Here is a 26,096-nt window from a genome sequence, read left to right as displayed (position 1 = left end):
CCTTTGTCTCTTGCTCATCTACCTCCATTGGTCCATTAGCCTGGTCCATCTACCTCCTCCTGGTCCATTAGCCTGGCACCAGGAAAGGTCACTGGATGTTTGAAAGTCCTAATAGTTCTCAAGGTTCCACAGTGATAACTCTGGCCTCACTCCTGTCATTCTGGAGAAAGACCAAGAACATCACTTTTAAAACAAAAGGTATGGAAGTACAATCACCCCTGGACATAGGAGGAAAAACAGGAAAAAAATTAAGGTTACCATCTAAAGGGTGCAGACAAGAATAGGCTAAATACACATTTCCAGTAAGACAATGATTGGACAATTTCCTTCTGTTTGAAACCAAGCCACAGATGGGTATGGAGTGTATTTTAAATCAGCTAGGACATTCAAAAGGGAGCCATGACCACGTTCACTCCTCTAGAGTTTTAAAAGAGGCTCAGGATTGCACCCTGGACACTTACGATTGGATCTGGCAGCATCAGCTGCTGCATCCACTGAGTCCACAGAGACATCCATGACCAGGATGACCACTGCCTTGGAGGCTCCAGGCCTGGCGCCATGAACTTGTGATGTGACATATCGCACAGCAAAGGCCAAAGCATCCCCTGAAGAAGGAGCACAGAACAAGTCAGTACTGACTACAAGAACAGGTGTTTCAGACCAAGGGCAGGGGCTCAAGTGATACAGTGCCTGACTAGCAAGTGCAAGGCCCTGAGTTCAAACCCCAGCCCCACCAAAAATATAAAGAGTAGGTGTTTCAGAAGTAGCATACTGTCTCACAGGGAATCCTCAGGTCACTAAAAAGCTGAATCAGATACTCAGAGGTACACACGGGAGGTGTGGATAAGACCTGTAACAGCATCCAGCCCCTTGTTTTACAGGCTAAGGAGCATGATGACCAGCAGAAGTCACTCAATCACTTAGGCCCAGAATAAGGACCAGAACAGAGGTTGTGCCTTCAGCCCATGGCTCCAGAGTTACCAATTTGGCTGGGGCCACCCTCCCGCTGCATGTGGTCCACGAGGCTCAGTAAATGGGCTTTCTCCTGGGCCACATTCCACGGCACGTCGATGGTGGTGATGCTTCCATACTGGAGCACAGACACCTGAGTGAGGTGAGGCCCTAACAGGAGAGAGAAAATGGGAGTCATTTGGGATCAAGTGGAGCCCAAAGAAGAACCTCTTCTGTACCTGAGACTTTGGGTACATTGCTCACCTATGTTGGCCTTTGAAATGAAAGCCTTGGTGAAACTCTTCAACTCATCAAAGTAAGAAGCTGGAAAACCGGAGGAGCCATCCAAGAGGAGGACCACGTCCAGGGGCTGGCTGCAGTCTGCAGGGAAGATAAGGAAGGTGGGCTTACAGGTGCCAGCAGAAGGCTGGCCATTAGGCCCATAGCAGTCAATGCCACATACAGCAGACTCTTCAGCCCTGAACACAGGGCACCACCAAGGTGGGAGGTCTTCACTAGTGAGGTGGCAACATGGGCCAGAGAGGAAGGAAAGGGGGAGATGGGTCCTAGGCCCATGAGGGCCCAGGTTTGGGGACAGTGAGAAGACTCTAGCTCCTCCCACAGGAAGCCGAAATGCCTAGAAATGAAAACAAAAGGCTTCTGCATGCTAAGTAACAGGAAGTTGACACTCTTGTAGAACAGAGTGAAATACTGAAGCAGCAAAACAAGAAGACAGCAAAAAGAAACAGAGCAGCTGCCTATCCCTGGAAAATGAGCATCTGTGTCCTCAGATATGACTGGGCAGGTGAAGGTACTCTGAGCGATTCCTATTACAATGTCAAGTGCTCATGGTAGTATTTGGTCATAGTCATGATCACAGCAAGGAAACAAACTGGCTTGAACACATTCTAAGACTGAATCAGACAACGTTAATACTTTTCTCCTTGGTGGAAATGTCACAGGGATTTAAATACATCAATGGCTCTGATTAAAAACCAAGCAAAAATGAAAAACAAAGACATTGATAAGTGTGGGGCTCAAGAGACACCAAAAGACAGCCAGTTATTCTGGGATGGTCCTAACTATACCAAATACAACAGGCAAGAGCTAGGAACTGGCAGAGTGCTGCAGCTCATGGTTAATCCCAGCTACTTGGGAATGAGAGATGGGATCACAGTTCAAAGTCAGCTTGAGCAAAAAGTTGGTGAGACTCTATCTCAAGAAACAAGCAGGCATGGTGTAATGTCTGTAATCCCAGCTACACAGGAGGTACAGGTAGGAGGATCTTGGTCTGAGATGGCCTCAGACAAAAATACTATCTGAAAAATAACTGAAAACAAAAAAGCATAAGGCCCTGAGTTCAAACCCCAGTATGGCCAAAAAATAAGTAAAGTAAAAGGCACCAGGAACTGATGACATGCCACCATCAGTTACCCTAAGGCAGTAACAACGTTTGACCACTTGCTTGAGCTAGGTACTGCTTTAAGCATTTTACAAGCAGTGCTGTAATTATCTTCATTTTACAGAGGAGGAGACTGACATACAAAGAGGTTAACTACTTGCCCAAAATCACCAGGTAGTGAGTAGCAGAGGTAAGACACAGGAGTCTAGCTCCCAGCTCAGAATACTTAACCTGCCACCTGTCACCTGATCTCCTGGCCTTGTCCCAAGGAGTGTTAGCTACTTGGAGGAATTCTGTCTAGTAGTCAAAAGAGAGCTGACACTCACCAAAATTAAGAGAGGCTACCTTGAAGACAGAAAGCGGGATTGAGTAAGGATGGGTTGGGGTTAAGGGAAGACTGGCATTTTTCATTCCATAGCCTTGGTATTGTTTACATTTTAACAATGGACTTGTATTAACTTTGACTTACAAACCCACCCAATAAGAAAATATCCTTACCCCAAAAATACTCACAGAGCAGCCCTCTGCCTGGAAGAAGAAAACCCAGGCCTCTGAGAAAGGGGCTTCACCAAGCATAGTGAGAAAGGATGCTACAAGATACATGCAATGCTAAAGCCATCCCCAGCTTCCCACCTGCACACAGGGCACCAGCATACCGGGGGCAGGGGGGAGGGTGGGAAGCTGCAGCCCCTGTCCAGAGCAGCATCTCTGTAGCACCAGGTCTGGAGCCTCTCTGGGAAGCTTCTCAAAGTCCTGGATGAAGATGGGGGCATTGGGAAATCCGATCCTCTCCAGCTCCTGCATGTTAGCATGAGAGCCCACACCAATGGGCACCACCTGGATGTCTCCTGGCAACCTCCTGATCTCGTCAGAGGCGGGGTTTCCTGTGACCATGTAGACCAGGTTAGGCGCTTGCTCCCGGTCCCCCTGGCTGGCAGAGAAGCTGTGCTCAGACACGTATTGTAGGGCCAGTCCGGTGTTGGTCCTGTTACCACCCTGGTAGCGGATCTCCCGCACGTGCTGCAGCACCTCGCCCTTGGACTGGGACTCGCTGAAGGTGTACTCCACGGTTACCATGTAGGAGTACTGCAGTACCGAGACGTGGATGCCATCCTGGCCCACGTCCATGCGCTCAATCACCTCCTCCAGGAACATCTTGCTCCGGTTGAAGTTGGCCTCGCCAACTTTGTCTGACCCCTCCAGGACAAACACCACGTCCAGAACCATGGAGTTCCTCTTGGGTCCTGGTGATGAAGTCCCCAGGAGCTCTGGACCCGCTGTGATTTGTGCCAGGTTGGGGGGCTGTGTGGGGGGAGGGGCCTCCGGGGCAAGGTCACAGAGGTAGCTAATGATTTCGTCGCGTCTCTGTTCCAGCTCGTCCACTCCACTGAGCACAAAGGCCTTGTTTTCAGGAGCCTGTTTCTCGATGAGGCGGATCTGCTTGAGGTTGGCGTGAGGCCCGATGCCCACAGGGATCACGGTGACCTTCTTCTTCTTCAGGCCCTGGACATAGCGGACTAAGTTCCGGGTCAACCGTGGGGGCTCCTGGCTGGCAGTCAGGAGCAAAGTGATGTGGGAGGCTTCAGGGCGGTCAATTTTGCCAAAGATTTGGAACAGGGTGTACTTCAAGACCTCGCTGGTGGAGGCCACCTGGCTGCCTGCATACTTCACCTGGCTGGCGATGCGCCGCAGCTCTGACGGCCGTTTTCGGGCCTTGAGCTCAATGTAGGCATGGGAGCCATCGTGGTACTCCACCACAGCCACACGGATCCGCTTCTGGGAGATGTGCAGCCGCTCCATCATGCTCACCACAAAGGCCTTGAGCACTTCAAACTCAGCCTCAGACAGCTTGGAGGAGCCATCCAGCAGGAAGACCAGATCCAGCAGCTTGCTGCAGTAGAAGTCATGCAGGGGTGGCTCTGGGGTGTCCTCCACATAAGGAGTGGTGGGAATGACTGTGGTCTCTGTGGGGGGCACCACCAGGACGCCAGGTTTCTGGCATGCATTGCAGGTAAGATTGGCACCATCACAGTGACTGCAGCAGAGGAGGAAGAAACCAAAATGATTTGGGAAGAATATTCGGGCATATATCAACCCCACAGTGTAGTGTCACTGCATGTACTCCATACGGCAGTCTGTTTGCTCCCATGGAACAGTCCCCATCGGAGTGAGATGTCATTTCTAACATCCACACATGTACATACATACATATACAAGCATGCACACACACACACACGCGCACACACACTCACACACACACACACACACAGAGCAGAGGTTTTCCTTGGTTCTAGAAGCCAAAGCTTTAATCCATCTTAGGACCTAGAAAATATTATGTTATTCTAAGCCATTCACACAGTCTTCAATGATGAGTTCTTTCCAACCTCCATCTCTAGCCACATTAACATTTAATTATAATCCAAACATTCTTACAAGTATCTCCAAGGACAACTATTGCTCTAAAATGTTGGCTCTGACCAGGATTTGTAAATGTTCTATTGACAATAAATGGTTTACACAAAAAAAAATATAAATGGTTATTGGAACTTAAAGCTGTATGGATTTCTGAATCAGTTTTTATATGTTGGACCTTAAGGAAGAGTAGAAAAACTAGAGTAAAAAACATTTTGGAAAGAGGAATAAAAATTCAAAATCCCAGTTTTACTTAAGCAGAACAAAGTATGCAACATGAGCACAAGAAGTCTCTAGGTATTAGCTCTAGGACAAGACAGCAGCTCCCCAATTTCTTCTGCCCATGGGGACATGGTAAGCACCTATATCTGCAGGTACTGACTGGGCCTTGTGCCCATCCCCAAGACACCCACAAGTCTGTATCAGAGTAACTGCCCCACCCACTAATTCCAACAGTATCAGGCAAATTTCCAGGCTTTTAGTTCACTTTGCCCTTTTGCAGTATCCTAGAAAGTGACAGGGTATGCCAGACCATAGAGGAGATCAAGGTACCCTGTGGTGGGGACCCATGCAAACTGGACCCTCAGCCTTTAGCCTCCCAGTAAAGCTGAGATGGTGCATTTCCCTGAGCCCTGGGCAGTGCCCCTGCCATGGCCTCACTACGGAACTCTTTCACCAAGACGACTGACATGAGAAGCTCCAGCACGGACCACAGTAGCTGGCCTTCCCCGTGCGCAAGGGGGTGGTAGGTCTTATGCCTTTTTGGCTGAGAACTCCAAGCCAGGAGTGGACACACCCCATTCATTCCTTCTGTCTGCTTCTGCAGGCAAGATCTTACTGGGAAGTGAATTGCTCCTTCCTCCTGGTCCCGAGGATTTACTGCCTCAATCCTTGCTTAGCAGTACATGAGTGACATACTTTCTCGTTTCCTGTGTTTGCTAGAAAACTCACCCCAGGCAGTGCTCGCTCTTGTTTGTACAGATGGTGACGGCAGAATCTGGCTCTGGCAGCTGTGGCCACAGCCCCCTCCCCAGCGAGTTGAAGTTCTCAAGTTTAAGTTCCCATTAGGCTTGGTTGGTGTCAGGGAGTGGTGTTGAATAGAACAGCATTTTAATAAATGTTCCATACTTAAGAGCAGGACTTCGGAAAACTCAGCACTCACCCTGAGGATGCCTCACCATCCCACAAGTCAGGTTCCCAGAGGCAATTCTGGTGAGAGACCACTATGACACCTTCCTTCCCTATTAGGAAAGCTGTGCCCTGTGACCCCAAGATGTCTATGTTATACTGAGGGGGTCAGAGTATCCATCTAGCTTTCTTCCTCTGCATCACTGTCTCCTTAAAAAAAATTCTGACTTTCATAGATACCAGTCCTCAGACCAGATGTGACCTCCAGGGACAATAAGAGCTACGAAGAAATGATAAGTGGGAATGCTAATCACCCTGATTTGACTAGTACTTACTGTGTGCATGTGTTGAAATTGTACACCGTACCCAACAAAAATGTACAAGTGTTGCATGTTAATCAAGAGAGGAAGAGAGGGACAGAGGGAGAGGAGAAGGAGGAAATAGGGAAGAGAAGAGAAGGGAAGGCAGGGAGAGGTAGGGAGGGGAGGGGAGAGGAGAGAAGAGAAGAGGGGACAGGAGAGGAGAGAAAGCAAAAAAAAAAAATCTGAGGGGATAAAACCTCTCCAGAAAAATTTGGGGAGGAAGCAGTCTAGTCTGCTCTTCAGAAAGAAAAGCAAACTCTAGAAACAGACAAAATAATAAGAAATGAATTAATGAATGAATTAACAAACTAAACTCAATATTTCAATAGACTTAGCTGGAAGTTTTATCCAGAGCCCAATCTCTGAGCAGCCCCTAAAGAAGACAGTCAGACCTATCTCTTCACCAAGCAGGGAATCCATTTTTACCAAGTCTGGCAGTTCACAGGATCATCAGGGTTCAAGGTGACTTTTTTTCCTGGTGCCAATCGCCGGCCACCCACCTCACACACGGGGCAGTCATGGGGGTCGATGCAGGTCTGCAGAAGTTCATCCAGGATTTTCCCTGCACAATATTCCTCTCATTAGGAGTCGAACACATGAAGACTTGAAAGCAGCTGTCTAACGTGATAGCCCTTAGCCACTGTGACTATTTAAATTTAAATTAAGCAAAAATCAATGAAATGAACACTTCAATTCCTCAGACACGCTAGTCACCACTATATTCCGTAGAACAACCCCACCACTGCAGAAAGCTCTATCAGAAAGCACTGCCCAAACTCTCTAACCCAGGAGGCTGAGACAAGGGGATTGGAAGTTCGAGGCCAGCTTATGCTACCACAGCAAGATCCTGTCTCCAGAAAAAGAAAGAGAGAGAGAAAGAAAGGGAGAGAGGGAAAGAAGAAAGAAAAAAGAGAGAGGGAGGAAGGGAGGGAGGAGCAGAAGAAGGAAGGGAGGGAGGGAGGGAGGGGGAGAGAGAGAGAGAGAGAGAGAGAGAGAGAGAGAGAGAGAGAAAGAAAGAAAGAAAGAAAGAAAGAGAAAGAAAGAAAGAAAGGACTGCTCTGTGTGATAAGACCATAAATAGGCTCATGAAAGATTTTATAGGAAGGGCTGGATGTAGCTCACTAATAAAAGACATGCTAAACATGTGCAAGGACCTGGGTTCGATTCTAGCACCACAAAAAAAATTGATAGGAGCTCAGCTTAGCAAAACTCAGAGCAGGCCTGGCTTTGATGAAGGCTCCTAGGGAAACAGACCCTGGTGACACTGGTGGACTGCAAGGTTAAGGATAGGGACCACTGGGCAGAGGCTAAGATGAAGCAGGAGAGGAAGGGAACACACGTGTCTTGAGAACCGACCCACCCCTCCATCCCACCCCACCCAGGAAGAGGCCTCACCCGGAGGGCAGTGTGCATGGCAGCCCTCCACACACTGCACAGGGCAGGTCAGTGGCTCAGGGTGCTGGCAGGTGACAGGACAGGCAGGCGCACAGCTGTTGTAACGCCACTCGCACTCATACCCGTTCTCCTGGACATTCCTCTCCTCGCAGCTCTGGGCTGTGTACACAGAAGAAAAGGCCATGACCACAAAAGCACCAGGAGTCATCAGCAGCCTGTGTGGATGTTTCAGGGCCACAGCAAAAGCCCTGAGCAAACCCAGAAGACCCACGGGGCCAGGGTGGGATGGCACCAGGAGGTGGGGAACTGAGGGCTAACAGAGTCACATTGTGGAGACTTCAGGATTATTTTTTAAAGGACCTAAATCAGGAACCCAGGGGGTCTGAGTTAGCTTTCTGTATTAAAACATTAAGTCACCTACACGCAAGGAAGACAGACTCTATAAACATGTAAGTTGACCACTCATAGTGGCAACTATGACTGTGACTAAGTAAAGACACATCCTGACTTCCTTCTATCCATCAGTAACCCCTCTTCTCCTTCTCCAGAATTTCTCCAGAAGTTGCCACATATCAACGTCTTGAATCCATGCCCTGCTCACTCATGGTGTGAACTCCTACATTACCATCTTACTCTCCCTCTCTGCCCTCCTGCCCTCCACAGGCCTTCAAGTCTAGGTACTCATGGTGGGGTGAGGGAGTCTGAGACCCTGAGGGCATCAGGACTCACGGCACAACGTGGTTGTCCTCCAGGCCACCACCTGGCCGCGCTGGGCACACGCATGGGCGTAGGCAGCAATAGTGTCACAGAAGCAGGCACAGTCCCCGATGGACTCACAGGAACAAGTGTCATAAATGCAGACGTCCAGGTACGGCTCAGGGTCCACCTGTGAAAGGAGGCTCAGGTGATCAGGAGCTAGAGGTCTGGCTCTTGGTTGGGGTGAGAACGTTCTGGTGGTCAGTACAAGAAAGGGCTTCACACAGATGGAAAAAGGAAAGCCACAACAAGAAACGACAGCAAAAAAGCCAAGACTGCTAGTTTGTAATCGGGATCCCAGTAAGAAATGTGGAATAAACAGGGTTGTCAACCCTTCCTAGAATACAATGAGCTTTTAGAATTTTTCCTTTTTTTTTTTTTTTTTTTTTTTTTTGGCAGTACTGGAGTTTGAACTCAGGGCCTCACACTTGCTAGGCAGGTACTCCACCACTTGAGCCACTGCCCCTATTCCTTTTTGCCTGATTTTTTAGATAGGGCCTCGCATTTTTGCCTCACACCAAGGCTCTCCTCCCCATCTCTACCTCCTGAGTAGTTGAGATTATAGGCATTAGCCACCGAACCCAGCCTAGAAGGTTTCAAAAGAACATTGCCTCTGTCCATCTCCCATCAACCTGCTCAGCCATCTACCCACTCCCATAACCCATGGATGTGGACATTTCTACACAAACACACACAGGCTGGCACTGTCTTTTCCTTTCCTCAATGCAGTGAAGAGAATGGGAAAATGCATCAGGACTCCCTCGAGTTGCCTCACCCAGGAGCTATGGGGCAAGTATGTAGCCAGTAGGACCCAACCAGCCACTCCAAGACTGACCCCAAGTCTACACGTAGAGAGGGGCCAGCCCACTCACCACCCAGATTCATTCCTACTAACCACTTCCCACCATTCCTGTTCCCAAAACATGCTAGTGCACCCACTGGGCTTTCAGGTGTTTGAGACAGAAATGAATTCACACAAGTTGCTCATTGTTTCCAAGATACCCTAACAGTCCTGATTCCCTGATGCCTCTCTTGCTTCAGTCCTCCAGCTCAGATGCCACCAACCCAGGGACTCCTTATGTGATTCTGGAGTTCTCATGGACTGAAGATCTTTGGATGGACAGAAAGAGAATTGAGATACATGTATTCAGCTAGTCACTGCATGTTGGTGGTACTATACAGCAATAGGTATGTGTACATATACATAATCATACACATGTACCCATAGCATGCCTGTGCACATTATACATATATACAAAGAAAGAAAGAGAAGTGCATTTAACTTTGTTTAGGGGAGTCCTTGTCATCATTTGAGATAAAGACATGAAAAGAAGGACTGGGTGTGGTGGCTCATGCCTGTAATCCCAGCTACTCAGGAGGCAGACTCTGGGAGGATCACAGTTTGAGGCTAGTCCAGGCAACAAGTTAGCCAGACCCCATCTCAATCAATAAGCCAGGCTTGGTGGTACACACATCTATGGTCCCAGCTATGCAGGAGGCACAGGTAGAAGAATTGTGATCTTTCATGAAACAGGAGACTCTGTCTGAAAAATAACTAAAGCAAAAAGAGGCTGGTGGAATGGCTCAAGTGGTAGAGCACCTGCCTGGCAAATGCAAGGCCCTGAATTCATGTCCCAGTACCACCACCACCAATGACAACAAAAGAGACACAAAAAGAGTAAGGATTCAAAAATCACTAGAAGTAAGGCCAGAAAAGAGTTCTGTGAGAAGAGAACTGGACAGACACTAAAGGCTCGTTTGTTTGTTTGGTAACAGGGATGATGACTGGCAGGGGAGGGCGTGGTCCTTGGGTCTGGAGATGTAGACCCATAACAGGAAAAGGAAATCCTTGGCTCTGGTGTTAAAGACAAGAAAATGCAAAGGGGAGCAAACCCCAGGACTGAGGCCAAAAGAGAAGTGGAGGCTTCATGGATGCCAAGAGCTTCCACTGTCTTTTGCCAGCCACTGCTTTCCTCTTTGCCTCTCAGCCATAAGCCAGGAGAACATGCCAGTGGTGTCTGAGTGTGGACTGCTTCAAGACGTCAGGCTACATAGGTACCATGCTCGAGGTGCCCAAGCCACTGGGCCAGGCCTTCACCATTGTGCCTCTCCCCACCCTCAAGGCACTCACCAGCTTGTTGCAGTCGTGGAAAATGTCACTTGTGAGGATCCTGCAGGAAGCATCCACCATCGTCTGCTTCATGATGTTGTTATGGCAGGTGGCCGGGGATACTTCCAGCCCTGCCTGGGAACAGGGAAGAAAACACAGAGAGGCCAATTGTCAGCCAGCCAAAGAAGGATGCAAGAGACCATGCTCCTGGCCCTGCTACTACCTGCAGGTCCTGCCACCCGCCACCCTCCAACTCCATAAGAACTGGGGGTAGGGTGGGCACAAGGAAACAGGCCTCTCAGTTCTGTCCACACAGACTCCAGTGGTACCTTTCTGGTGTCAGCACACTGCGAGCTCACTTTCCAGGAATTCCCAAAGTCCACGGGGTCTTCCTCCACCTGGAGGTTGCTGCTGGTGAAGTCATTGTTTTGGATGCCATCGAAATTCCCACACAGGCCACACACTTGCTCCTGGAAAGACAAGTGACAGGATGAGCCTCACAGATCTCTAGGGAGGACTCACTGGGTGACAGGAAGGAGAGTGAAGGAGGAGGTTCTGGGGGACAAGGAAGACAGGTGTCATCTGAGAAGGAAGAGGAAGAGGAAGAAGAGAAGGAGGGAGAGCAGGAGGAGGAGAAGCAGAAGGAGGTGGAGGAGGAAGAGAGAGGAGAGAGAGAGGGACTCAGCAGAATCAGAGTTCAAAGCCTTCTGTTTCCTCACAGACCCCATTTCAAAGTTAAGGAAACAGAGTGGCAACTGCCTACATCACATAGTCAAGGACAGAGGGATGAATTAGACAGCCTTGGCCCTGGAATCCCTGTGTGACCATCCCCCCCACAACAAGGATATGAGAAGAGAAAGGGGCTGGGTAATTGTTCCATCTGTGAGCAAATGGAGGGCAGGGTAGGGAACTTACAGTTACTGTGGTAGGAAGTCCCTTTACTCAGAGAACCACAGCCTATCAGGGCAGGCTGGTGAGAATTCTTCAGTATAGCAAATGTCACAGAAGGCCAGGCGTGGTGGTACACACCTATAATCTCAGCTACTTGGTAGGTAGAGATTGGAAGGACCATGGCTCCAGGCCAGTCCAGGCAAAAAATTAGCAAGACCCCATTTCAATCAATGAGCACAGTGTGGTGGCATGCAGCTGTCATCCCAGCTACTCAGGAGGCATAGGGAGGAAGATCACCGTCCAGGCCCACCCAGGGCAAAAACACAAAATCCTATTCAAAACATAACTTAAAGTGGCTGGGAGGGGCTGGGGGCATGACCCAAGTGGTAGAGCACCAGCCTAGCAAGCACAAGGCCCTGAGTTCAAACCCCAGGCTGCCAATAATTAAATAAATAAATGCCACCAGGGAAGGCATACCTAACCCACCTCCACATTCACCTACCACAGTGTGCAGGAAGTGGTTACTGCTTGAATGGAAGTAAACACTATGGAAAGACTGGACATATCTGGCGTGGATAGAAAAAGCTACTCTGCTTTTGCGGCAGAGCTACAGTCCTGTCCTGGAACAAAGGGGAAAACATCTTATTCCACCAACAGGACTTGGTTTGGTACAATGTGTGTAAGTCACTGGAGAACGTGTAAGAAGAATGTCCCCACAGTTGCACAAAAGGCCAAAGATCTGCACACAGCCTAACAGTTCCCATGGTGCAGCCACTGCCCCTTCCTTTCCTCATTAACCACCATCCAGGCCAGGTCCCGTCTCTGCACCCATTACCAACCTCCTTTTTCAAATACTCCATACACTTGCCACCACAGGGCCTTTGCACATGCTGTTTTCTATCTGCTAAGTCCTCTCCCCAAATATTTACAATGCTCACTACCTCCGCTCCCTGAATACTCTACTCACATGTCACCTCTCCAGACCAGTCATCAAACTAACCTACCTAAAGTAATGTACCACAAGAATATAGTGTCCACAGGGTTATGGAAGACAAAACAGTGGAGACACAACCTAATCCCCAAAACCATTACAAGAAGCTGTAGTCTGGATGTGGTTTGAGTGTGCAGTCCAGTCTCCCAAAGACCATGTGCTGGAAGCTTGGTCTCCAGTGAGGGGAAGCTGAGAAGTGGCACAACGTTCAGAAGGTGGGGCCTCATGGGAGGTAGTTAGATCATTGGGGGTGTCACCCTTGGAAGACGTCAGCATAGTTCCCAGAGCAAATTGTTACACACACACACACACCTGATTTGTCTCTGCTGAATTCACAGTGCTTAGGGCAGTGCTGGTCACAAGTAGGAACTTAGTGATTGCTGAACAAGTGAGTGAGTGAATTGTTAGTGCTCCCCCGAAATCAGTGGGCCACGCAGTCCTCACTGACATGTACAAACTGAAAATACATGGTGCTACCAGAGAGAGATGCGGTGGAGGTCATTCCTGCCAAGAATAAATCAGCTGCCATAGTTAACCAAGCCACTTGTCACAGACAGACCACTTAAAGAAATCATCAAAGTTCCAACAAATTGTTGGACCTTGAACAAATGCTGTTGCCTTTCCCAAAAGTAGGTTGTCAGCAAGTTTACAAATAGCTCTCAAGAAAGAGCAATAGAGGGGGCAAATGTGATCAAAGCATATTATATTCAAGCATGGACATATCACAAATGAAAGTCCTTTGTATAAGTAATATAGGCAGTAAAGTAAATAAAAGTGCTGGCCCGTGCTCAGTGGTAAGACAGCAGCCCGGAATACTTGGCAGTGTTAACAGTATTGTACATATTCAACTTGCCTCTTTAGGTTAAAGCCTAAAGAGCCAGGCACCTGACATCCCAGCTATTTATGAGACTGAGATCAGGATGATGGTGGTTTGAGGCCAGCCCAAGCAAAAATTCCATGAGAATCCCTCATCTCAACCCATAACTGGGCACGGTGGCACATACCTGTTGCCTCGATTATGTGGGAGAGTAAGATCAAGAGGCTCATGGTTTCAAGCCAGCCCAAGCAAAAAAAAAAAAAAAAAAAAGTTTGTTGAGACCGCATCTCAACGGAAAAACCTGAGCATGGAGGTGCACTCCTGTCGTCCCAGTTTTATCAGGAAGCATAAAATAGGAGGATCATACTCCAGGCTGATCTGGGCAAAAAGTGAGACCCTATCTCCAAAATAACCAGAGCAAAAATTGCCAGAGGTGTGGCTCAAGCTATAGAGTGCCTACTCTCTCAAATGCAAATGCAAAGCCCTGCATTCAAACCTCAGCACTGGGAAAGAAGGGAGGGAGGGTGGGAAGGAGGGAAGGAGAAAGGAAGGTTAAAGAAAAGATACTATCGCCTAATCCCGCACTTTCTTCCTGTGCAAATGAACTACATGCCTAGGAAGGCAAGTCAGGATGGTTTAGGTTGGGGCCGCCTCCGTCCTTCTCATGGGCAGTCAGCCCAACAGAGCCAAGGTTACCTGCAGACCTTGACTCCAAAGGTTTATTTGTGTGGGGAGGGAGCCAGACCAAGGGTCACCTTGCCCCAAAACGGTGGGGAGCTGACAGGGGTACAAACAAGTCACAGACAAGATAAAGCAAGAAAGCCCACTGACCTGGTATGTCTGCTTCAGGACCACAGAAATGCTCAGGTGGCGGTCCCAGACCACAGACAGGGCCCTGCCCAGCAGCAGAACGATGTACCGGCCAGACTCCACCATCTCAAAGTGTGTCTCGTCCTTCATGGGCCTCTTCACGGTCACCTGAAGGAGGACAAAGCAGGAAAACAGGGATGAAGGTAGGCATGAGAGTCCAGAATGTCCCCTTCTCCTCACCCCCGGCCTGCCTCTGCTGCCAAAAACCTTACCCCTTCAGAGAAACACATGTCACATGGCCCTCTCTGTCAGAGCTTGCATCTCAGGGCCAGCACCACACCTGGTCACTTCTGTGCAGTTCACTTACCATCCTCAAAGAATCCACAACGAAGGGACAATAATTGAGGTAGCAGTGAAATCCTAATTATGAGATTAAAAGCACAACAAAACCAACTCGAGATCATCCATGAGTTCATAAATAGTGGGGGAGGGTGACCCTTGATCAATAACTACAATAGTTCCCTAGCTGTGTTTCTAAGGAGACCGTGATTTTAAGGTATCTGCTTTAGTTTCTCTGCGTTGAGGGCAACAAATGCTAGCTAATTTTTTAGGTGTCTTACCTATCCTCACCCCTCCCTTGTGTGCTCTCGCTTTTATCATGTGCTCAAAGTCCAATCCCCTTGTTGTGTTTACCCTTGATCTAATGTCCACATATGAGGGAGAACATACGATTTTTGGTCTTTTGGGCCAGGCTAACCTCACTCAGAATGATGTTCTCCAATTCTATCCATTTACCTGCGAATGATAACATTTCGTTCTTCTTCATGGCTGCATAGAATTCCATTGTGTATAGATACCACATTTTCTTAATCCATTAGTCAGTGGTGGGGCATCTTGGCTGTTTCCATAACTTGGCTATTGTGAATAGTGCCGCAATAAACATGGGTGTGCAGGTGCCTCTGGAGTAACAGTCTTTTGGGTATATCCCCAAGAGTGGTATTACTGAATCAAATGGTAGGTCGATGTCTAGCTTTTTAAGTAGCCTCCAAATTTTTTTCCAGAGTGGTTGTACTAGTCTACATTCCCACCAACAGTGTAAGAGGGTTCCTTTTCCCCACATCCTCGCCAACACCTGTTGTTGGTGGTGTTGCTGATGATGAGAGCCGTCCTTTGAAATGAGGTTGACACTGATGGCCCACAGTCTCACATGCTGAACAGTTTTCACCCATTCTGTAATGGCGAAGAATTCACTTCCCATGCCCAGTTGTTAGTGATGGGTACAGGCCTCATATGAAGGCAGGAAACCAACAGAGGCCACCAAAGAAAATGGTGATACCAGGAAAGGCTGGAGCTCTGACCTTGGGTCTTTCTTATACCACATGTGGTCAGGTCAGCTGAACTAAAACTGTGGCCTAAGGGTGACGGTTGACTCTTAACTGCGGATCCCTGAGCTCCACCCAGCCCTACTGAGTTGTAACTCAGGATGGGCCCCCAAGGTCCACATGCTCCTTAAGATCTCCTGGGAGAGTCCTGCTTTCTTTTTAAGCTCCTGATACATAGTGAGTGAATCTGTTTCCTTCACCCCTTAGCTCTTGAAAAATATTTATCTGAAGGAACAGGGATATAACTCAGTGGTAGAGCACTTGCCTAGCATGCGTGAGTTCCTGAGTTCCATCCCCAGCCAACAACAACAGCAAAATCTTAAAAGAACTTTAAAACATAAAAGAAACTAAGAATTTTCCATATCGATTTCAAAATCTATGCCTGTAGTAGTCCAACTTAGTCACAGTTTTGCTTTCTGCAGTTCCAGTTAGCTGGGGTCGACTGAGGTCTAAAAAATTACATGGCAAGTTCCAGAAATAAGCAATGAGTAGGTTTCAACTAACTTTCATTATACTACATTGGTGGTCATGATTCATTATCATTTTTCGTATGCCTACTTGCTAAATTAAATGCCGTCATAGGTATAGACATAGAGGGAGAGACAGTATATACTGGGCCGGATGCTATCTTTGGGTGCAGGCAGCATCTAGGGGTCTTGGAACGTGCCTTGCTATGGGTAAGAGGGTGATGACACCCAAGGGTCGTCCAGTGGTGCGCACTGCCTCTACCCATACATATGAAAACATAATTACAAATCCTTTTCCCCACACGCTTACCAAAATGGGAACACATTATCTATATTGGACTGCCACTTGTTCTGTTCACAGAATAATAATGTGTGACCCTGGTCGGTGTAGTTTGACCTCATTCTCTGTAAATTCCACCTTGACAAGCAGACAGAGAAACAAAGGGGGTCAAGAGCCAGAAGGGCGAGGCTGGCACTTACCTCTCCATCAAACAGCTCAATCTCGCCTCCTTCCACCAGAACTGTGACCCGCTTCTTGCATTTCACTGAGGGGTAGCTGCACCCCTCATTCCCCACCAGGATCCGAAAGGTCCCGGGGTTACTGCCACAATAATCCTGGGGAGAGAGGGGTGACAAGAGAGAAATATTATCCCGCCACCTCTCCCAGGCCAGAGGATGGGCATCTCGTCCTCTGGGGTGTTTGAATACTGGGCACAGGTGTTACCATGTCCGTGGGTATGCGTGTGTACCTGTGTGTGTGTGTCTGTGGTGGGGGGAGACATCCCCAGGTAAACTCTCAGGTGTGCAACCTGGCCATCATGGTTGAACCTGCTGCTGATGGTCTGGCGGGGGTGGTATGAGCACAAGGTAGAAAGGTGACATGTGGCAGGCTGAACGCCCTCGCCTGGATGACAGTAGTTCTCAGTCCCAAGAGGTAGCTGGGACAGTTCCCCCATATGTCATCTCGTGGCTCTGATGTCTGGTTCAACCTCTCCGGCCTGCTGGCCCAGAAATGTAACCAAAATGGCTGACCCAGCTATGTGGCTCCTGTAAGGGCTGCTGGTGCCTTGTTGGTCAACTGCCTTCAACATTAAGCAAAAAGGGACACACTCCTGAAAAATAGCTCCACACAGCGGCTGTACTGTGGGGATGGAGAAAAGAGAAAACACTTGACTTGGAAACTCTAGGTGTGAGTCTCAGTCTGCTGCTTATTGGGTAGTACTGAGTTAGTCACTTACCACCCTGACACACACACACACACACACACACACACACACACACACACGTGCACACTCACATTCACCCATCACACCAATGCATATATGCACATACACATGTACAAACGCCCTGCCCTCTATGAGATGGGAATCAGTGAACACCCTGGGCTTGTTCTGCTAAATGAGTTTGTGTTAGGCTAGTAGACTGCAAAGGTTAAAGGGGAAGAAGGTGTGGTGCTTTTAATTCATTCTTGTCACCAGCTAACTTCTCTGAAGGAGACAGAGTTCGGTCTGATGAGACCTTCCACAGGAAGGCAAGGGGATCCAGAACAAAGGTCCTCAGAAGAAGACCACAGCACCGGCTGTGGGAAGGAAGACAAGTGACACACAAGGTGCACCATCTGAATGACATTCCTGAAAACAGAACACTGGGAAAGCTTGCCTGGGCCAGGGCAGATCTGGGAAGTAGAGGATGTTGAGTGGCTATTCTCATCACACTAAATTCATCATTTCTGGATGCTCAGATGTGGAACTGGCTTGGCAGTTGAGCCACAAAATTGTTGTCACCCTGTCCTAGGCTGCCGAGGCTGGAAGGTGGCCAGGTAATCAAGGACAGTCTTCCACCAGGGACCACACTCCTCAGGTTCATAGGTGTCAGAAAAGCCATTTCAAGGTGTGCGTGCCCTATCTCGCCAGCACAGTCCTGCCTCCCTGGGCCAGCTGAGGTGGAGGGTGGAGGATGAGGTGAGCTGGCTGGCTGGTGCCCCAACTGGCTGGTGCTCTGTCTTGGGCTGAGGCTCCTCCAGGTTTGTGGTCCTTCCTTTAGACCACACCAAGACCCCTTTTCCCCGGAGAATGGAGACAGAGAGACCACATTTGTTTACAGCATCACAGAGTCTCCCCTCTGAGAAGAACTTCTTACCGTTTTGTGTCAACTGGCAAGAGAAATTTACAGGAATCCATGAAATAGGGGGGTGGGTAGGTCCCTTGCTCAGTAGCTACCGTTTCCTGAGCTCGTTCTCATCCTGCTGGGCAAAACGACTTTTCTGTGATCGTATTTGAAATCATACCATGTTCAAAATGAAAATGGTGGAAATGAAACAGAGTCACAGGAAAGGCAGCAAACTCCAGGAGTCATTGCCACCCTCTGTTCATCCACCTCCCGAGGTGTTGGCAGGGAGGGTGAGGGGGCTGAAATCCAGCCAGGGCTCAGCTCCCCAAACTGTGTATCCTGGTTTATGTCCAAAGAAACACTGACCTTTTTCTAATCCACATGGGTACTAACTTGGACTGAGAGAGACCTTACCCTACACCAGTCCTAGTCAACCAATGAGCACTGTTCTGGTTGTAGAAGTCTCCCAGTGAGCAGACTAGAAAACAGACAACCACTTTGTGTTTCAAACTCCTACATCTTTAGGCTCCTCTTTCAGGAATTGGAAAATTACTCCAATAAAACCAGACCCCAGAGTTCTTTCTATAGACAGAAGGACAGAATCCAACCTGGAAACCCCACAATTACAGCCAGCACTTGCACACACACACACACACACACACACACACACACACACACACGAGTCTACAGCACCTCCCCTCCTCACTCTCACTCTCACCTGCACCAGAACATACTGGCACTCTCCCGGGAACGTATATTTGAGCCCATCGAAGGTGAGGTAGTGAGCCATTCCCAATGCAGAGCACGTGGCGTCACACACGTGGTCCGTGCAGTTCCACTTCCGGTCCCGACAAACACTAGGAACAGTTACACAGGATGACTGCTGTGCACCTTGGGTGTGAGGGGACCAACTAAGTCTCAGGCAACGGGGAGACAATGGAATGCTCCAAGGGGCCACCCAACCCTCCAGGAAGCCTCAAGAAATTGAGGATTTGCAGCCTGGGGAGCAAGAACCTCACAGGCCAGCACAAGGCGCCACAGGAGAGGGGGAAGCTATGTTACTCTCTGGTTCCAAGGGAGAAGCTGAGGCAAAGAAGGGAGGGGGTTGTCCAAGGTGATCCAGGCAGCTGGGGAGGAAGCCAAGGTCTCTCCAGGCCACCTGCCATGAACTCTCTAAAGCTTAGCCCTACCCTAGAAGCCACAGTCTACCTCAGACTGACCACAGGGCCCCTGTGACAGACACACTGAGGTTGAAATCCCTCTGGGCTAATGGGGAAAACGAGACAATAGCAGGAAAGTTCTGAGTTTGTAAAACAGTAATGGGCAATGAACTTCTGCCAAGAGAAGTTTTGTGTACGTGTAGCTATATGTTTAAATCTATAGCGATTTGCCAATGGCCACATGTCCCATCCCCCCACCACCTCATAACCAGAGCTGACCTCGGAAAGCCCACTTGTGCGTCAGAGGTGGTGAGCTCAGACTTCAGGTCGCCTGCCTGCCTCTGTCCACACGGGCCTCTGTCTAAAGCTATGCGCAGCCCAGAAGTCAAAGACAGGGTAAGAGGGAAGGGCAGGGGGTCATGTGATGGATGGCCAAGGAGGGGAGAAAGAAACCAGCCAGCCTCATCAAGTCCTCCTCAAACTGTGCCATTCCAAGCCTGCTCAAGGGCAATATAAGACCTGAAAGAACAGGACCTCCCACCCCCATTTCCATTGACAGTTTGGTCACATACACAGGGACTAAGACAAGCAAGATCCTGATCCTCCCCAGGGCTCAGATCCATGAGCAGAAACAACAATCCCTGGGATGGCATCCATGTGACATGAGCACAGCCAATGGTGAAGAGTCTCCATTTCACAGGTGGAGAAAGAGAGGCACAGACAAAAGGACAAGAGCACTCTGGTTCCTTCCACAGGGTGTGGGAGGCAAGAGGTCCTGTATCCGGATCACCTTCAATCCACCATTGGTGGCTGGTCCCCAGGGCAGCCCACAGAGCTCACCAAGTATTGCAGTCCATCTTCACCGTGTCTCCTGGGGCATACTCTTTGCCCTGGTGGAAGCAGGGACACCTTTCTATGGCCACACACTTGTTTTCATGCCGGACCTGAAGAACAAGAACCCAAAACTGTCACCTGGAACTTGAGCCTCCCAGGAGCCCAGCATGGGAGCACACAGGGAGCCAGGTATATGCTGGGATGACAGACACATGCCATCATGCCCAGCTTGTTGGGTGAGATGGGATCTCACTAACTTTTTGCCAAGGCTGGACTCAAACAGCTATCCTCCTGATGTCTGCCTCCCAAGTCAGGTATAAGCCACCATACCTGGCTCACACTACTATGTTTTAAAACAGGAAAAAAAAACTGTTCATACATATGGTCCCAATTTTACACATATGTATACATATTTAAAACAAAAAAGAGACTAGATGGAAATAGAGGAGTTGCCTCCAGGTGGTGGGCTGGGATAGGAGAATGTGGGGATTTCCTTTTTTTCCAAATGTTCTGCGATGCATGGGCATTTTTTGAAATTAAAATTAAAGAAAATGGACATTGTGTTTGAGAAAATTAATACATTCTTAATACCCCAGGGGTGAGAGCTAAACACTGGGCAGAAGCAGAGGTATATGAAATCAAGCTTGAGAGCTTTTCCACACCACACATGCCCTCTGCCCCATCCCTGATGCACCCTCCACAGTGGAATGCTCTCCTCCCCTTCCCACCACCTCTAGGAAGTTACTTATGTGAGCATGTTATACACCTCGAGTCTCCCAGGCCAGGAGAGGGGGAAGAACTAAGAACCATGGACCCAGTGCTCAGGAAGAGATGGCCAAATCCACTCTGGCCCAACGGGTTCTGTCTCAACCCTATGAGACCCTGGACATCTGTTCTGGCCTGACCAGAGACCTTGGATGCACTAAATGAGGCTTGGGTCACCCCAGGGGACGGGACCCCAGCATCTTGGCTCCAGAACCGCTTGGGGAGTGAGAAGCTGCTGGTCTGGATGGCTCAGGTGACATGTGATCCTAGCCTGAGTTCCTAGGCTAGGAAGTCCTGGGAGCAGAGAGGACTTGGCTGAGCAAAGGGCTTTCATGTCGAGGACATAGGTGTGTGTGTGTGTGTGTGTTTAGTGGTGGTGTTGGTGGGAAAATTAACATCCTCCACTTAATACCATCTGCCCCAACATCAGGAGGTGTCCAGAGTACCTCAACACCTAAGGTGGGGCAAGGAGGGTGCAGAGAAGGAGGAAGATGCAGGTTGACCACATCTCTGGTAGCTTTTACTGACTAGAACCACGGTTCTTAGAAGACAATGAACTCGGGAGCCCTGTTAGGGAAGATGGAAGCATGGCAAGAACAGGGAGGGGCTTCCTGAGCCTTCCAAGGCTCTGTTATAACTAGGATTCATTCCCACAGCCTTCCAAACTTTGTCAGCTCTCTGGGGTCTGCCACCTAGTGGCTACTATAAGAATGACTGACGCATCCTAACAGTCAATGGAAACCAGGTAAGCCTCCCTATGGAAAATGTGACATGAGATAACAAAAGTCATGCAGGATCCCAGGAAGCTAAGCTCTGCCCTTGCCTCACCTCAGTGGGACATGTAGGCAGGCTAGACTGAGGGCTCCCAGGCCTCCTGGTCAGCATATTTTAACCTCTCCCCAGGATATTCAACCACTCTCAAAAAGTCCCATACAGCCATGGGCCAGGGAGTTCCCCTCCTTCACCCAGGTGGGTTGATGGAAGCCCAGCTCTCTTCCCAAGAGACCTAAAACTCAAATCCCAGTTCAGCAAGAAAGAATGCTGTCACCTCTATAGCTGACACTTCCTCTTCCTCCTGAGCTCTCACTGGCAAAGCACCAGGCTCCTGTCTGTCCTGGCTTAGGTGAGTACCAGGAGATCATTAACTGACAGATTGTGATATTAAGGTAGGACCTTGGTATTAGATGAGGACTGTTATTAGGACAAGAGTGGTATGGAGTTAGAGCCACAAGTTAGAGCTGGTAAGGAGACAAAACACAGTCCTTACACTGAGGAAGGGGGTTCCAAGTCACTGGGTGAGGCTTTCTGACTTGGGAAAGATGCTCACATAACAACAGCTCATCCCAAAACACCCAGAGAACCCCAAAGCATGAAAGCAATTCATGGAGATTGAAAGTCACAGAAATAAAGGTGTCCTATAGGCAGTGTGACAAGACCCAGATGGGAACTGGCCAGGCAAGTAGGCAGGCCAGAAGAGCAATCCTTGACTGAGTTTTGTAGCAATTCACTAAAACCTCAGGTTTAAAAATAAAGACAGCCATCCATATACATCTAGTCTTTGTCCCTTTGGGACTAGAATGATACCAAGATAAAATTCATGAATGTCCTTTGAAAACTTTCCAAAAAAAGTGACAGAAATACTCAGATGACTGTCATCAACTCACAGCATATTAAGAATGGCTGGATCTGAGGACATGGTGCTAGGTCTTGGTCAGCTCCAAGAAAAATTATTAAGTGGAAAAAAAAAGTGGTTCTGTTAGCCTCCAACATCCACATTCTTCCCCACTGTGCATGAACACCATACAGACTCCAAATTTTATTTGCCTTCCAGCTGATCCTAATGGCCTTCCTACGCCATCAATACTTGCAGCTCAACGCAGCCGATTTCAGCTAGATGCTTGTTAACAGCAAAGCAATCAGATTAGATAACTTACACTAGAGTGTGAATGACTCTTTCTATGAGGATTTAAGCTTTTCTATAAGTTCATGCTCTTAACCAAGACAGAGACATGCCTATTATATTTCAGTAAACCTCATTAGGTGACAAATCATGGAGGGCTTTCTTAGGTCTTTCAAAATTACATCTCAGAGTAGGGGTGTATCTCAGTGGTAGAGCACTTGCCCATCATACATGAGGCCCTGGGTTCCATCCTCAGCATTGCCAAAAAAAAAAAAGTAAATAAAATAAAATAACAACCCATGGGATTTTCAATGCCCACACTGGATGGGCCCCTGAGCCTCCACTGTTTTAAGTTAGAATATTACCTGGTTCCACCACTTGATAGCAGTCTTTCCTGTCTTCATACTAGATATACAAGGACATGGGCACACTTTGTAGATGCTGAGAAGTCACTAATTCCCATAGTGGTACTCAGTGACCACTGGCTTTCAAAGGATGAGTTAGCATCTCCGAGACAGTGGTGCTACATTTTCCTTAGAGGCCAAATTATTTGAGCAGCAGTGACCTGGCCTCCCAAAGGGAAACCAGTAGTACTGAAGGACAGCTGGCCTGGAAGTCACAAGTCGAGAATTTCCAGTATATAACCATGTGGCCTTGAACTGATCCAGTTTCCTTTCTTTCTTCACTCCTTGTGTGGTAGAAGGGGTTGAAATGGTGGTGGCAAGGGAGTGTGTGTTTGTTGTTGTTTTTGCGGTACTGAATATTGAATCCAAGACCTCATGCCTGGCAGGCAACCCCTCTACCACTTGAGCTCTGCCCGGGCCCAAAATATCAGGTCTTAAAGATTTGTTCTAACTCTGCCTGGCTGCCTCAGTAAAGAACCACAACTGTGGCTGGAGTGGAGGGAACAGAGCTGTGGGCTGTGCTTTGCTGCCCCCGGGTGGTGATAAAAGAATGGGGCTTCAAGTGAAAGTTCAGGACAAATTTTCAACTAAAGAAAAAGAATTGGAATCGCTTCTAGTGCAGCCCCACAATTTTTTGACCCAGTGGGCCTCATAATATGAACCCTAAGTTCTGAAAAGTTGCTCCCCGTGTATGATGGCTAATTTTCTCTTGCATTTCTGTTCGTAGTAGAATGCATGGTTTTCTTCCATGAAACTATTATGGTAGTGGTCATTAAACCTCCTCTTATAAAGCACCTACTATGTGTCTCCCCTTCATCTCTAGTCTCCCTCAAAACTTTCTCATCAATTTTACAGGTGAGGAAACTAAAATGCAAAAGTTTTAAGTGACTTGGTGCTCAGTTAAGTAAATATCAGAAACCAGGATTAGAAGAAGGATCAGAACCAATGCCTTTTCCACACAGCTGCTCCACCAACCACTTCTCATGGTGCTGGTCACTTATCAAAAGCATCCCACCCCTCATTGCCATGCAAGGAAATCTTAGAGATAGCAGCAGGAGCAGACGTAGACGTAACCTGCAAAGCGTGAGGTGGACCAGAAGACCTCTGCTCTGAGCAGGCGCCAGGCCTGGGACATTGAAAAAGAGAAGGGTTCCTCCCTGACCCCAACATATGAAACAGTGCTTCTGGGTACAATGGCTTGAAAGAGGAAAGGCAAGGACAGTGCTACTCAGAGTGGTCCCTGGACCAGGGCTGACCTGTGATGCTGTAAGTACAGAAACTGAGATAAGTTACTCCAGAGGTGCCTGCACACCCATGTTTATTACAGCACTATTCACAATAGCCAAGTTATAGAAACAGCCAAGATGCCCCAGCACTGACAAATGGATTAAGAAAATGTGGTATCTATACACAATGGAATTTTATGCAGCCATGAAGAAGAACGAAATATTATCATTCGCTGGTAAATGGATGGAATTGGAGAACATCATTCTGAGTGAGGTTAGCCTGGCCCAAAAAACCAAAAATTGTATGTTCTTCCTCATACGTGGACATTAGATCAAGGGCAAACACAACAATGGGATTGGACTTTGAGCACATGATAAAAGCGAGAGCACACAAGGGAGGGGTGAGGATAGGTAAGACACCTGAAAAATTAGCTAGCATTTGTTGCCTTTAACGTGGAGAAACTAAAGCAGATACCTTAAAAGCAACTGAGGCCAATAGGAGAAGGGGACCAGGAACTAGAGAAAAGGGTAGATCAAAAAGAATTAACCTAGACGGTAACACACACGCACAGGAAATCAATGTGAGTCAATGCCCTGTATAGCTATCCTTATCTCAACCAGCAAAACCCCTTGTTCCTTCCTATTATTGCTTCTACTCTCTCTACAACAAAATTAGAGATAAGGGCAAAATAGTTTCTGCCGGGTATTGAGGGGGTGGGGGGAGAGGGAGGGGGCACAGTGGGTGGTAAGGGAGGGGGTGGGGGCACGGGGGAGAAATGACCCAAGCCTTGTATGCACATATGAATAATAAAATAATAAAAAAAAAGAAACTGAGATAAGTGTTTAGAAACTCTTATGGCAATTTGGCAGAGTAATGTCATGTTTTTGGTATGTGATAAAAATTAGTAGAAGCATTTGGCCAATGTACTCGCTATACAGGAATAAACATGTTGAAATCACCATAAGAAGGGGACTAAGGTAGAAATGAGAAAAATAGAGGGGATGAACCAATTCAAGTTATAATACATATGTACATGGAAATTTCACAATGAAATACCCTGTATAGCTATCTTAAATAAAAATGTCAATTTTTTTTAAATGCAGAACAGGAAGGCAAAACAGGTCCTGTCTGGGAAATGGGTACCAATGGGAGTGGGGAGGATAGAAGGAAAAGATGTAGAGGTGAATAGGGGGAGGAGAGATAAAGGAGAATGATAGATTGATGAAATCTAACTATGATAAATTGTAAGAACTTTTGTAAATGTCAACATGTACCCCCAGTACAATAATAATATGTTTACAAAAATGTTGTTAGGAGCCCATATTTTGGATGTCATTGCTTTTTTTCTTACTTGGTGGTGCTGGGGATGGAACCCAGGGCCTTGTGCATGCTAGGCAAGCACTCAGCCACTGAGCTACATCCCCAGCCCATTTCATAGCTCTTTGTTTCACTTTTTGATAATCCATTTTATTGTATTTACAGAACAACAGTCCACAACAGATTGCAAGTGTAAGAAACTGGGCCCGATGTGAATCCCTCCTGCAGACAGGATGAGGAACTGATCCACACATCTCCTGAGACAGAGCCTTGGTTATTTACGAGAACACTGATGAGAGCTACTCCCATGACCCTGTAGTACTTTCTGGGTCTGAACGTGACTTTACACACATCTCCCCTGGGCCACAACCAATGAGTGAGCAAGGCAGAACAGGAAATCTGCCACATAGCAGCAGATAAAGACTGAATGATTCACAACGCCATGGAGCCAGAAGGTAGCGAGCTCAGCTTTCTGAGCCATGTTCCTACCAGGATGCTCTTTCAGC

General features: G+C 48.0%; 1 protein-coding gene across 1 annotated transcript in view; it reads right to left on the bottom strand.

The window, feature by feature from the left end:
- Vwf (von Willebrand factor) overlaps positions 1-26,096 on the bottom strand; it is a 152,075-nt gene that overhangs the window by 49,452 nt on the left and 76,527 nt on the right. Inside the window, exons 19-31 of the mRNA XM_020158236.2 lie at positions 19,984-20,087; positions 18,702-18,840; positions 16,355-16,489; positions 14,047-14,193; positions 10,846-10,986; positions 10,538-10,651; positions 8,380-8,536; positions 7,651-7,809; positions 6,682-6,817; positions 3,010-4,388; positions 1,216-1,332; positions 982-1,122; positions 462-605 (exon numbers count right to left, since the gene is read on the bottom strand). Coding sequence (XP_020013825.1) covers positions 462-605; positions 982-1,122; positions 1,216-1,332; positions 3,010-4,388; positions 6,682-6,817; positions 7,651-7,809; positions 8,380-8,536; positions 10,538-10,651; positions 10,846-10,986; positions 14,047-14,193; positions 16,355-16,489; positions 18,702-18,840; positions 19,984-20,087 — 3,013 coding nt within the window. The remainder of the gene's footprint in view (positions 1-461; positions 606-981; positions 1,123-1,215; positions 1,333-3,009; positions 4,389-6,681; positions 6,818-7,650; positions 7,810-8,379; positions 8,537-10,537; positions 10,652-10,845; positions 10,987-14,046; positions 14,194-16,354; positions 16,490-18,701; positions 18,841-19,983; positions 20,088-26,096) is intronic.

The sequence above is a fragment of the Castor canadensis genome, chromosome 6 (genome assembly GCF_047511655.1).
Source record: "Castor canadensis chromosome 6, mCasCan1.hap1v2, whole genome shotgun sequence".
NCBI lineage: Eukaryota > Metazoa > Chordata > Mammalia > Rodentia > Castoridae > Castor > Castor canadensis.
This window is presented reverse-complemented; position numbering and strand designations above follow the sequence as displayed.